General features: G+C 40.6%; 1 protein-coding gene across 1 annotated transcript in view; it reads left to right on the forward strand.

The window, feature by feature from the left end:
* The first annotated feature begins 8,919 nt into the window (after nucleotides 1-8,919).
* Nucleotides 8,920-12,734, forward strand: part of SEMA3A (semaphorin 3A) — a 353,944-nt gene continuing 350,129 nt past the window's right edge. Inside the window, exon 1 of the mRNA XM_077264656.1 lies at nucleotides 8,920-9,808. Within this exon, the coding sequence (XP_077120771.1) occupies nucleotides 9,697-9,808 (112 nt within the window). The 5' untranslated portion in view covers nucleotides 8,920-9,696. The remainder of the gene's footprint in view (nucleotides 9,809-12,734) is intronic.

The raw sequence follows: 12,734 nt of genomic DNA on the forward strand, positions 1-12,734 counted from the left end.
TAAGCTGATGAGGTCACAGAGCTAGTCTTGTAAGCAATGTGGGCACGCATCTGGCTTAAGTACTACAACAGCTATCTTAAATCCGCATTAAGTCAAACCTGCTTCAAGGAAAGCAATATCATATCATTACATTGGTTGTCTGGCACTCAGCTTTGGCAGATTCTTTAGGTTAAGGCCACATGGCAAGTTTGCTCACAAACCAGTCTCAGACATATAATTTGACCAAAAAAAATATGCAACTTGTCTGAGACAGATATGATCTAAGATAGCTAAATTGCAGCCAGATTGCAAGCTAGTCACAATCGCATGTGCGTTACATTGTGGACAACGATGACAGATCATTGTTCTACTTGCTATCTTTGACCTAAAATCCAGCAAATTTGGATATTTGGGGACAGTTGCAGTTGTCTCATGTGCAGTGGAATAACGATCACAGTCACAGAGACTACAATGGTGACCAGGTCCATGCAGGAAGGGGCCCCACCAAAGCCAACAGCTATTTCGGCTGAATGTTTATCCCAGGACACACATTCAGCTGAAATGTATTGCAGCACAGAGAACCGCCGACTTAATCGGAGGCTGGAGGCTGACATTTGGGCGGGGGGAGTCACTGGCTGAACATGGAAGTGACATCATGCACTGCACCTCGCTTACACGCTGAAGTCAGCTGCCAGCCTCTGTGCTGGCTATGGAAGAGGTTGTCGCACATCCTGGGAGCAAAGGAAGGTGAGAATAATTGTTAATTTTTTTTATATTTGTTAGACATTATTATTAGAAGAAGTCCAGGATAGGCCGCATATTAGCAGGATGGGGTATACATGTTGCTGGAGGGGGCTCAGGATGGGGAGCATTATACCAAGATGGGGGACATATATTACTGGAAGGGGCCCCAGATGGAGGACAAATTATTGGATCATGGGCCTTATACCAGTATAGGGGACATGCATCACTGGAAGAGGTCCAGGATGGGTTGCAGTATACTAGGGTATTGCACATATATAACAAGAATGGGTCCTGGATTGGTGGTACTATACCAAGATGGGGGACATATATTACTGGAATGGGCCCAGAATGGGGGGCATTATACCAGTTGGAAGACATATATTATTGAAAGAGGTCCAGGATTGAGGACATTATACCTGGAAGGGGCCCAGGATGGGGAACATTATTGCAGGAAAGGACCGAGATGGAGGACATCTACAATATCTAGGCATCCACCTCCAATAGCCTGAAAATTATGCACAACAGATCACACAGTGACTCCATCTACACAATTATATTCAATGGACTTGTCATGAATATGACAGAATTCCGTTTTGGAGATTTGAACATAAGCTCCGATATACCACTAATCGTGGGAAAGAACACAGTGTGAAAATTCCCTTATACATGAATATATTACAGATATGGGAGTTTAACGGGAGTGCTTATTTAACCCCTTCATGACTTTGGATGTTTAAGTAGGTCAAAGGTTGCATCCCTGCCTTTGAACTGGCATCTTTCACTGCAGATCAGCTGTCATATGCCTCTAACAGCAGCTGGTGAATCGAAGATCACTGTCAGCGGAAATTAACAAGCGCCGAACGGAAGTGCATCACAAGTCTTACCCTTTGCCACCCTGTCATGTGATCAGGGGGCGCTGATGGGTTGTCACGACAGCTGCAGGTCTGCAGAAGACCCCCATGCCTGTTATTATGACTCTCCTATGAATGTAGGCTCATGGCCGGCATTCATAGAAGATTGTGATTTTTGCAACACATAGCAGGGCTGGTGCCCTGCTATGTGTGCCACAGGCCATTGGATGATCGAAGCTTCAAGTCTCCTGAGGAGACTATTGAAGCCAGTAAAAATAAAAAATAAAAAAGTTAAAAAAAAAAAATTATAAAAACACAAAAGTTTAAATTGCTCCCCTTTTCCCCCAATTAAAAAAAATCAATTAAATAAATAAAAAATATGCATATTTGTTATCACTGCATTCAGTAATGTCCAATCTATCAAAATTTAAAATAAATTAATCAAATCGGTAAAAGGAGTAGCAAGAAGAAAATTTGAAATGCCAGAATTACAGGTTTTTTTTTACCGCCACAACATAACAATAAAATGCAATAACAGGTGATCAAAACATTGTATCTACTCCAAAATTAAATCAATAAAAATATTAGCTTTGGGCACAAAAAAAAATAAGCCGTTACCCAGCCCAGACTATGAAAAATGGAGACGCTATGGGTTTCGGAAATTGGCAACATAAGCACATTGTTTTACAAATTTTGGATTTTTTTTCACCACTTACATAAATAAAGAACCTATATATGTTTGGTATCTGCATACTCATACTGACCTGGAGAATCATAGTGCCCAGTCAGTTTTAGCTTTTACTGAACATCGTAAATTAAAAAAAACAAAAAAATTGTGGAATTGCACTTTGAGTTTTTTTTCCTGTTTTTCAGTACATGGCATGGTAAAAATTAAATAAAAAAGCAGGGTGCTCCATAGTGCAGAAATCCTTAATAAATGATGGTGAGGGCAGACAAGAGGACTTATGGTAGTGCGCTCACCTTGGGGGGATATGCCGACACCAGGCACAAACCTGTTTCAGATCCAGATATGGAATATTCAGCAGCAGATGCCCCATGTGATGATCCAGTCCAGGAACCACCATATATCAGAAAAAATGTAAAAAAAAGAATAAAGGTGAGCACTAAGCGTGACAAAAATGCAGGTAATATCTACATATGAATTTATAAGGAACCTGTCACCAGAAAAAATGCTATTAACCTGCTGATAAGGGGTTAATCTGCAGGTTAATAGCGTTACTAACCTGTCCGGTGCCCGCATTTACCCAAATGCTGGGTGTAGAAAATTAACTTTGTTTTTCCCGGCAGCATTCGATTTCAACCATGGGGGCGGCGACGATGCTGATTCAGTCACTGTTCTGAGTATACATAGCGACAGCTGTAACCGCACCCCAGTCCTTGACCGACAGCCTACCCAGTGCCTGAAACCGAATGCTGCCAGGGGGGAATACATTTCATTTTCTCCCCATAGAGTTTGGTTATGTCCAGGCTACGAGTAGGTTAGTAATGCTATTAACCTGAAGATTAACCCTAAATCTTCCGGTTAATAGTATTTTTTCTTTTGACAGGTTCCCTTTAAAAAAATTGGGGCTACGCGTTTCAACATGGGACAGAAGTCCTGCTCAGGCCAGACATGATCAGACATGATCTCTGCTAGTGTATGGTTATATCAGATCCTGGCTCACCGGCCATTCACCCCAGTGCCAGATCAGGTAATGACTTGCTACTGCACTTTCCGATGGTTCTTCGCGCCCTTGTTAGCACTGTAGTGCCGAGAACTGCATCTGTCTTCCTTGCTGGGCTTTACAATATCTCTAGATCGGCCACTTTATAAACCCGTAGGGGGTCTTGCCATTTGCCTTTTCTTCTCTAAATGCAGCTCTGTTTTGTTTCCCCCTCTGCTTTTTCTCCTTATTGGTTTTTTATTGCCCTTTCCTAACATAAGACAAAAATGTAACTATAAATCTAAACAACAGAGAAACCTGTCAGTAAAGACTAGTGAATATCTGATGACATTATGAAATCGCTGTATTCTTCATTAATGAGTCTTCCTAGATGTTGGTACGAAAGCTCATAATGTTAATAAAAAATCTGCTACGTTTTGCTTTTTAATCACAAGAGCTGGATCTGGTCGTCATGATATATTTGCAGTTCTGCGATAGAAATAGCGTTTTCTGGATTATCAGGTGTTATGGATTATCAGGTGCCTTGTTGGAATGAATTAGCACACAGCCTTTTACTGCAGTTTTCATTATGTTATTATTTGCAGTTTTAATATTTTTTTAGGTTATTATTGTTGTGGCCTGATGTTAGTTTCAAGTCTTTAGCAACTTATTTAAAAGTCTTTGTTTTGTTTTTTTGCTTTGTTGCATTCTTTTCAACCCACATGAAAGTTCTTTATACCATGTTTTGCTTTGTGTGTTTTTTTGTTCTGGCATCTTCTCATTGATTTATTTAGAAGACTGATCTCTGGTGTCATCAAGCAGTTTTCATCAGTTTTCTGGTGCACAGCTGTTTGAAATGTTGAAAATTGTTTGTACAACTTTTGGTTGTTCAAAAATTTAGAAATGTATACTGCTTTTATGCCAGTTCTCCCAGCATTTTAATGGGAATCAGTCTCCAGGTTTTTGTTACTCCATCTGAGAGAAGCATAATATAGGGGCAGATATCCTGATTCCAGTGATGTATCACTTACTGGACCTTTTTGTTGCAGTTTTGATAACACCAGTGTTTTATCTGCTGCAGATCTATCAGTTTTCTGAATGTGGAGCTCTGAATAACCTGCTCACATCACTGATTGGCTGCTTTCTGCCCATGCACACAGAAAGCTACCAATCAGTAATGGGGGCGTGGTTATACAGAGCTCAGGAAGACTTCATGGCAGTAGGTCTACTAGTCCCTTCATGGTACAAAAGTGGAGAACATTTCAATAGAAATGTATGCTAGGTTGCTAGCCCCTGGCTCTTTGGTGCATTTTTCTCCAGTACACACTTAATCAAGAATGGCATTCAATACACTAATGTTGATGAATTGAGGACTATGCAGCAACACATCAAAGTATTTATGCCAGAAAACTGGCATAAAACATTTTGAAAAGTTGCTACTTTTTTGTGTATCTCAAGGTTATAGAAAAAAAATTGCTTAATGTTTCCACTAAAGCAAACCTGAGTTCGGTATATTTGAAAAAGGTCTCGGTTCAAGCTTGAAACGCGTAATAAAACTACCTGCCTCAACCTCGGAGTGTGGAAGCTTTCTTCTCCAGCAGCTGCATGGTTACTCTCACCTCCTTTCCATTATCCATTGTGTGCAGAAGAAGGGAATCTTCTACTTGCTGGAGATTGCCATCAGCTGACTCTAAAGGTACCGTCACACTCAGCAACTTTACAACGAGAACGACAACAATCTGTGAAGTTGCAGCGTCCTGGATAGCGATCTCATTGTGTTTGACACGCAGCAGCGATCTGGATCCCGCTGTGCCATCGCTGGTCGGAGCTAGAAGTCCAGAACTTTATTTGGTCGTCAGGTCGGCGTGTATCGTCGTGTTTGACAGCAAAAGCAACGACGCCAGCAATGTTTTACATGGAGCTAACGACCTGTGAGAACGATAAGTGAGTCACCATTACGTCACTGGATCGCTCCTGCATCGTTCTGGAGCTGCTGTGTTTGACGTCTCTACAGCAACCTAAACAGCGACGCTCCAGCGATCGGCTCGTTGTCTATATCGCTGCAGCATCTCTGAGTGTGACGGTACCTTTAGCAAAGGCTTTTAGTGTAGTTGTGAACTTCACAACTCCACCAGGTAAGCAATATCTCACCGCCACCAACTTACCATACCATGTTACATTATGAGTGATTGTCCCTCTCCCTTCTCTTTAGTGTTTTCATGTAATTTTTCACCTGATTTGTTAAAATAGGCAGAACTAGGGAGGAACTGGAGAACGAGGCGTGATTACTAGCACCCATCAGATTCTTCAAATTAGCGGCATTTCTTACACCAAAAATGGTGCTCTAATACCTGACTGCAATACCATATCTGACAAGACTCATGCCACTCATAAGATCTGTTGAGTACCCATAAAGAGGATATCCATGACGTTACAAAAAAAACAAAAAATGTACCTAAGCACTAACATGCAGGTAATTGCAACTTAACCTGCCTGGTTTGCCCGGCGTCGTTCTTCTCTGGCAAAGAGCAGTCACAGACTGCTCCAGTCGGGGATTCAGAAGTCTCTGCGGACATCACGTCTACAGAGCGGAGGCTTCTTTTCTGGTCTGCTCTGTAGAGAGGGCGAGATTTCTGAGGTCATTCTGATTGACAGCTGGATTCCTGCTGCCTGAGGGAGCCGGAAGTCAATCAGAATGGCCTCGGAAGTCCCACCATGTCGCATCAACAGAGGCAGCTGAATCGCGACCGCTCTGTGCTGGGGTAGAACGGCGCCAGACACAACAGGCAGGTAAGCTGCAATTTCCTGGCTGCCAGTGCTTTGGTACATTGCTTGTTGTTTGTAAAGTACCAGATATCCCACTTTAAGTGGTGTGCACTTCTTAATAAATTTGGTGCATCTTCTTGCAATATGTCCATCATTAAGACTGGCAAATGAAATGCCGGTCTTAATGAATCAGGGTCTATGTCTGTGATATAACTCTCCCCTCCCCGGGACCCCCAACAATCACAAGAATTGAAGGATTGAATTGAAGAATTGAGTAGACGTTTGAAACAAAGTGGCGCTGGAGCATTCAGAATAGTGCTCCAATAAAAATCTAAGGGATTGATGGAGTCGGTAAAGTACAGTAATCAACTTTTTTCATGAGCCCTATACACACTGTAAAGAGTGGCAGGGCACATGCTTGGCTGCCACTTTTTTAAGGTTGAAGAAATGGGGGGCTCATGGTCAGCATTCTAGTGATCATTGTAGTCCCAACAAGGGGTCCAAACAATGAAACATGAGGAAACTCTCCATAAGAAATCTTGCAAAGATTTCCCTGTGCTGAAACTATCTGTACAAAGCACAAATAACAACCCCCATCATGTTATCTATTACACAGCAGTGTGTATAGTATTACCTTAATAATGCAGCTACATGAGTTCAGTGCGGTATTTCTTTCAAAAACTTGCACACACTCCAAAAGGTTAAGTCTACAAGTAATTATGTACTAGACACTGAGCAAATTACTCTCATGCACAGATTCTTGGATTCGCCATTGTGTGGCAGAGGATTGTGAAGAGTGACCTTCCTTCACGACAGCAGCGATATAATGTCAGGATTCCTTTTGCATATTCAGTGAGGTATTCTCGGCTCCACAACAAGAAATGGAGCATCATTTGTGTCGTGTAAACCATTCTCTCAATTGAGTAACGGGGGAAAATTAATTAGGCAAATGCAGCAAATAATCTCAAAATGGCATGAATTCCTTTACAGAGTGAATGTCTGTGGTAATCCCTGCAACGCAGACAGGAGCCTCTTGTCATTGAAGACCTTTAATCCAATGCCTGAAGCATTCCCGTGTCTAAATATAACAAGTGTGGGAATCACTCAAAAAAAAAAAAAAATCAACATTTTTTTTCCCAACGCCCATTTTATTTTCACAATAACCGCGCTGATCAATAGAATTGCTGAATTTGGCAGAAACATGGGAGTGGTGAGTGTGGGCTGGGAAGGAGATGAGTTTGTGAACGTTGCATTTTCCCCTATTGTGTCCTGTAGTAAACCACTAATAACACTGATGACAGGATGCGCTGGGGTTTCCTTCACCATGAAATTAAGTCTTTACAGTATTAGCCTCTAGCGCTGATTAATTAAAAGAACACAATTCTGCCACTTTTGAAGAAAAGTTTTTGTAGCTTTTTTTTCCCCTTCTCCATGAATTGACAAGAGAGGGTTACCGGGGATTGCAATTACATTACATGATTTCAAAGCCCCTGCAATTTGTTCAATTGCAACCTATTAGAGGGCAAACGTCTAACCTGCTTTGACTATCTTGTTTGTGAAAGGCGCGCTTCTCCCCTGTTTACAGGAGTAATTGACTAGAAGCATAGCATGGAGAATTGTATCTTTTCAATCCAAAGGGGATTTGACACATTATTGCAAGCCTTTTTGCTTTCTCGCCTTGCAAGAGGGAGCGGAGAACGGTGTAATTTGACTAATGAAATAATCGAGGGATTTAGAAGAGGCTGCAAGTGTCTAGATATGTTTGAATTGGTAGAATCCTGTGGAGGATCAGCAAATATGATTTCTAATCCCCCAGCACAGCGATTCTTGTCTGGAACGGAGCACTAACTAGGGAATTCCCACCAGGATTTGCAGGAAACGTGGCCCTTAAAAAGCCATGGGAGGGGGGTCATATATATAAGTATCATTTCCACGTCATATGTTAAAAAAAGGAAGAAGGGAGTGGGGCTGATTTTCCAAACCAATGGCCAAAGCTTAAAAAAAAGGAGAAACATAATTTCTATCTGATACAAATTTCTGACACTACCGGCTCGGAGTGATATCCGTGAAAAAACGGTCATCACTCAGCCCAACGTTATTCAATGGGGCAGTGCAGATGAGCGTTTTTTTTTCGCTGACCGAATCGGCATGTGAAAATCGGTGCATGCACGAGTTTTCTCCATAAATCGGATTAGACTCACCCATTCAAGTCTATTGGTTCATGCATATGCATTTTTGGTGTGTTTTTTTTTTTACAGCTTTTTTATGCAAATTTTAGCTACGTTTTACAGCACCAGCTTTGTCTATGAGATTTCAGAATTCTCATGCACGCGGCTTGGATTTTTTGTCCTCTGTGCTTTGCGCAAAACCTTGGGTTTTGCACAAAAGAGCATGTTACTTCTTTCAGCGTATTTTACCCACTGAAAGCAATGGGTGGCGAAAAAAACGCAGTTATTGGGTTTTGCTGCATTTTTTTGTGGCAAAACCTGATGACGTAGAATATGATTTTTCTTTTTCCGCTAAACTTTATCAGCATGCATGAGACAAATGTAGCATGATGAAAAAGCAGCAATAAAATGCAAAAAAAAAAACAAGCAAAGCCTGCCGTTTTGAGGCAAGTTCCTTACTCCCTAATGAGCAGGCTTTGCAGCAAAAACGCAACTATTTTTTTTTTTTAGACATTCCCTATTATGTAGCAGAAATATTTGAGAAACATTTTATAATGAGTGGCACATCTGTAAAAAAATGTCAGAAAAAGCAAAGATCCCTCTAAGTAGAAATAGCGTCATACTTATTACGTCGCCATTGAAGTCTATATTAATTTATACCCTATTCTTATAAGTATTGGAACAATGGCAGAAAATTCTAAATGGATTTGTAGCATTTTTCTCAACACTTAGAGCTTTTTAATTTTTTTATTTTACATGAGCCTCATAAAGTTTATGGAGATGCCCTCTAAGTGCTTTTCGGTCTATGAACTGTGCCGAGAGGTTTTCTTTACAGGATGGTCAGAGCACCTAAAAGTTTCCAATGTTCAGAAAGTCTTCTGCTGGTGTCTTCAGAGGTAAATGTGTGAGGGGCTGCTCTGCTTCCCACATGCCTGGTGCAGGTCTGTGCTCCCTCCTCTCATCTCTCCTAGATGGCTTTTGCATGTGTTGTGTGACAGCAGGGAAAGGCAGTGGGTTGAGCTTGCCTGTTCTCCCATTGTCAGATTGCCTTTGCTGTAGTAGGGAAAACCTGTCTGGGAGATCCTGTGTCATCTCTCTGCATGTGGACAGGAAAAGTCAGCAGCATTGCTCTCTGGGCTCCTTTCTGTGCATTCTCCTCTCCTTCAGCTCCCACACACTTACTGAAGCACAGGATTAGTTTCTTCCACCAGATCTCCTATGAAACAAATGGATCTTTAAGCTCCAGCACTGCAGCACTGGTTCATTTCTGCTTTCCACACAACAGTTGTGCCTCATTATCCAGTGCCTGCTGCCTTATTATTCCTCCAGAGCTCTGAAGTTTCCAATCTTCTGACCTGCTCCTCAAGGAAAGATGAGGGGCTTTCTTCTACCTAGACTGCTGCAATGAGACTGACCCAAGTCACCTGTTCTCCTGAGTTGTAAGACCCCCTCTTCTACTCAACCAAGACTGCAGCAGGGGCACCAAGCTGCAGAAGGCACCTACAGACCTGACTGCTCCTCAGCATGGGCTCTTTTACTGGGATTGCATTTCTTTTCTTGGGAGTATCAATATCAACAAGGGTGAACTGTCAGAATGTCAAAAATAACGTGCCAAGGGTGAAATTATCCTACAGAGGTAAGCCAATTCCTTTCTCATAGAACATAAGTGTTAAACTAGTTTCTATTTGTTCACACGTGTGTCAATAAGGTCCTTGATGAAATAATGGGCACTGATGCCACTGTTATATGGGGTCTACGAAAAGAGACCATCTGATGGTCCTACATATGTAGTATACATTAGTGTACTCTCCGAGATTGGGCTTTGTGTGATTTGGTGACATTGCAGTATTAATATAGTGTAGTTTAGGAGACTTGTGCCAGTGTGTACCGGGCTTTATTTAATTTCTTTAGTAAATAAGGCTGAACGGAAAGCAAGTCCCCTCTATAATGTAAAGTGCTGCGGAATATGTTGGCGCTATATAAATAAAAATTATTTATTTTATTTTTGATCATGAACTGACTTGAGATTTCTCACTAAGACTGAAACAATGTGAAATCTGGAAAGAATAAAAGTAGCTCGTGGTAATATACGTTTGTGTTCTAAAGGTGAACATGCCATAAGTGAAATTGGAGTGATACTGCAGCCTTGAGAGAGGAAACATTTTCTGGTTTGCTTTCTAGCACACAATGGAACATAGGAACCTAGAAGGGTCATTAAATGGAAATATGGAGAGGGAGAGGGCGAGCTGGAGGGGAAGGGGAGACACTGAAATGTAGGATTCCTTCTTATAAAGATGCAGTCTTGGCTCTATTATATAATCCAAATCCTATGCTGGAGGAAATGTCTTATTGTGGTATCAGCATGCTTTCTCCGGCATAGGAAGATCTGACACAAGTGTGAAAAACACATCTGTGATACCAGAATGCTGTTTTCACACTTCATGCCAGAGAACTAACTGACTGTAGACGTTACAATCGCCCATTGTACATAATCCGTTATCTTGTGTGCGCGCATATATCTGTTATTTAGTTACATTTTTATTAATATTTTTACATGGACGTAATTGTAGAGCACATCATAACGATACAGCGATGCATAAATTCGACCTAAACAGGTGAAGTAGGAAGGCGATCTCTTCTACGGAGGTTCCAATTAAAAGTTGATCAAAATGATTTATAATTATTTACCACCAGAAAAAAAAAACCCATAAAGTGAATTATCCAAAGTTATACACTTGTCTCTCTTCACATTCCCAATGTGTTAACAAGGGCAGCCAGTAATAAAACTGTCACATATAATGAGATGAACCTTAATTGCATGGACTCCTTGAAGTCTAATTTTCTGCATACAATTTCTACAGACTGTCACTCCCCCATCAATAAAACAGTCCGAGACTGAAAATTGGTAGGAAAGCCATAAAATGGTATGCAATAAAATTCCACTTGAGGATGAGCTTGCCATAATAGACAGTAAATGAGTAGGCTGAACTGCCTTGTGTGAAGTGAGGATTCCTGTTACTTATTATAAGCCAGGCTGAAGGCAAATTCTATTATATAGCTCCTACAATTAGTTTAGGGCCCTACTTATTGAGCTCTTAGGGTTTTTTTTTTAAGTCTGCAAATGGAGAAGACTCACGCGGAGTAAAAGAATACACTTTGTCCTTGTTTTCCTTTTGTTATTCTTTTGCATTGTCCATTGGCTTTTCTATCCACACGTAGAAATGTTTTGTTGAAGTAAAAGCCATGTTGCCGCTTGTAGGTATTTTGTTTGGAGGAATAATAGGAATTTTTGGCTTGTTGGGGTTTTTTTCTTTTTTCCTCAACTAATTAGATGTCAAACAAATTTGAGATGTGTAGAACACTTGTTCTAAAAACATTTCCAGAGTGATTCATGAAGGGTTAAATCCCTGCCAGACCTAATTTCCTATGGTCACTAGTTTTCAAAGGTCCATGGCAGCTCTGTCATTTCTCAGGCTGCCAAATACATGTCTGAGTGGTAAAAGTTAACATGCACGCTTCGTTTTACTGAGGTGACTGAAGTGAAAGGGGACCATCAGCAAATCTTGGGGTTTAGACATTAACCATACGTTCTTCACTTGATAACTTTGCGAAATGATCTTCTATTTGGAAGACGTGACACACAACTCTGCACGTGAGCGAAATGGAATATTGGCTTTTTGTCAACGAGAGCTTGGTCTTTCCATTTGGACATGCAAATGTGGGCAGATAATAAATTTTCACTTCCAATGACATTTTTAGTTCAGTCTTTCAATTTCTAAAGACCTTTTGACTATAGAATAGCTCTATTTTCTCCCTATAAAGATTCCATCCTGTAAGGAGACAAGACTTATTTATTACGCCTTTATGTAACAGTTGTTTTTTTTTCTAAACCAACGTCATGCATTTTATTATTGAGGCAAAATATCTTGAAGAGACCGTACTTTCTTTTCCAGATTTTTCAGATTACCTGTTCAGCTTTTTAATAACTTTCAGAAATGATTGGATTGAAGAGAGGTATAATATACAGCAGTATTTTGTACCCCTAATTTTACAGTAAATTATTCACTTTGTGTTCTATAGTGAGCAGATGAGAACCATCATTCATACTTATGAACATTTTTCCAACATTGGTTCAAATAGGAGGTTGCATCACTTCCACTGATCGTCCTTTGAAGCAACGTTCACACGTTCAGTACTTGGCCAGTATGTCACATCAGTATTTCTAAGTCAAAACCAGGAGTGGAACAAATAGAGGAAAAGTATAATAGAAACATATGCACCACTTCTGGATTTATCACCCACTCCTGGTTTTGGCTTACAGATACTGATGTAAAATACTGACCAAATACTGATAGTGTGAACATGGCCTTAATACATGAGCTGGTATGGTAACAATATTTTGGTACATATTTGTCACACTGAATACTTTACACAAGAATTTTGTAAAGAAAATTGTATATTTTTTATTTTATTTTATCTGTCACTGCATTGAGTTATACAACAAGGGACACTTTCAGAGTCTGGAATGACTCTGAAAAATAGCTACCATTATATTTCTGCAT

This window comes from Ranitomeya variabilis, chromosome 5 (genome assembly GCF_051348905.1).
Source record: "Ranitomeya variabilis isolate aRanVar5 chromosome 5, aRanVar5.hap1, whole genome shotgun sequence".
NCBI classification, from domain to species: Eukaryota; Metazoa; Chordata; class Amphibia; order Anura; family Dendrobatidae; genus Ranitomeya; species Ranitomeya variabilis.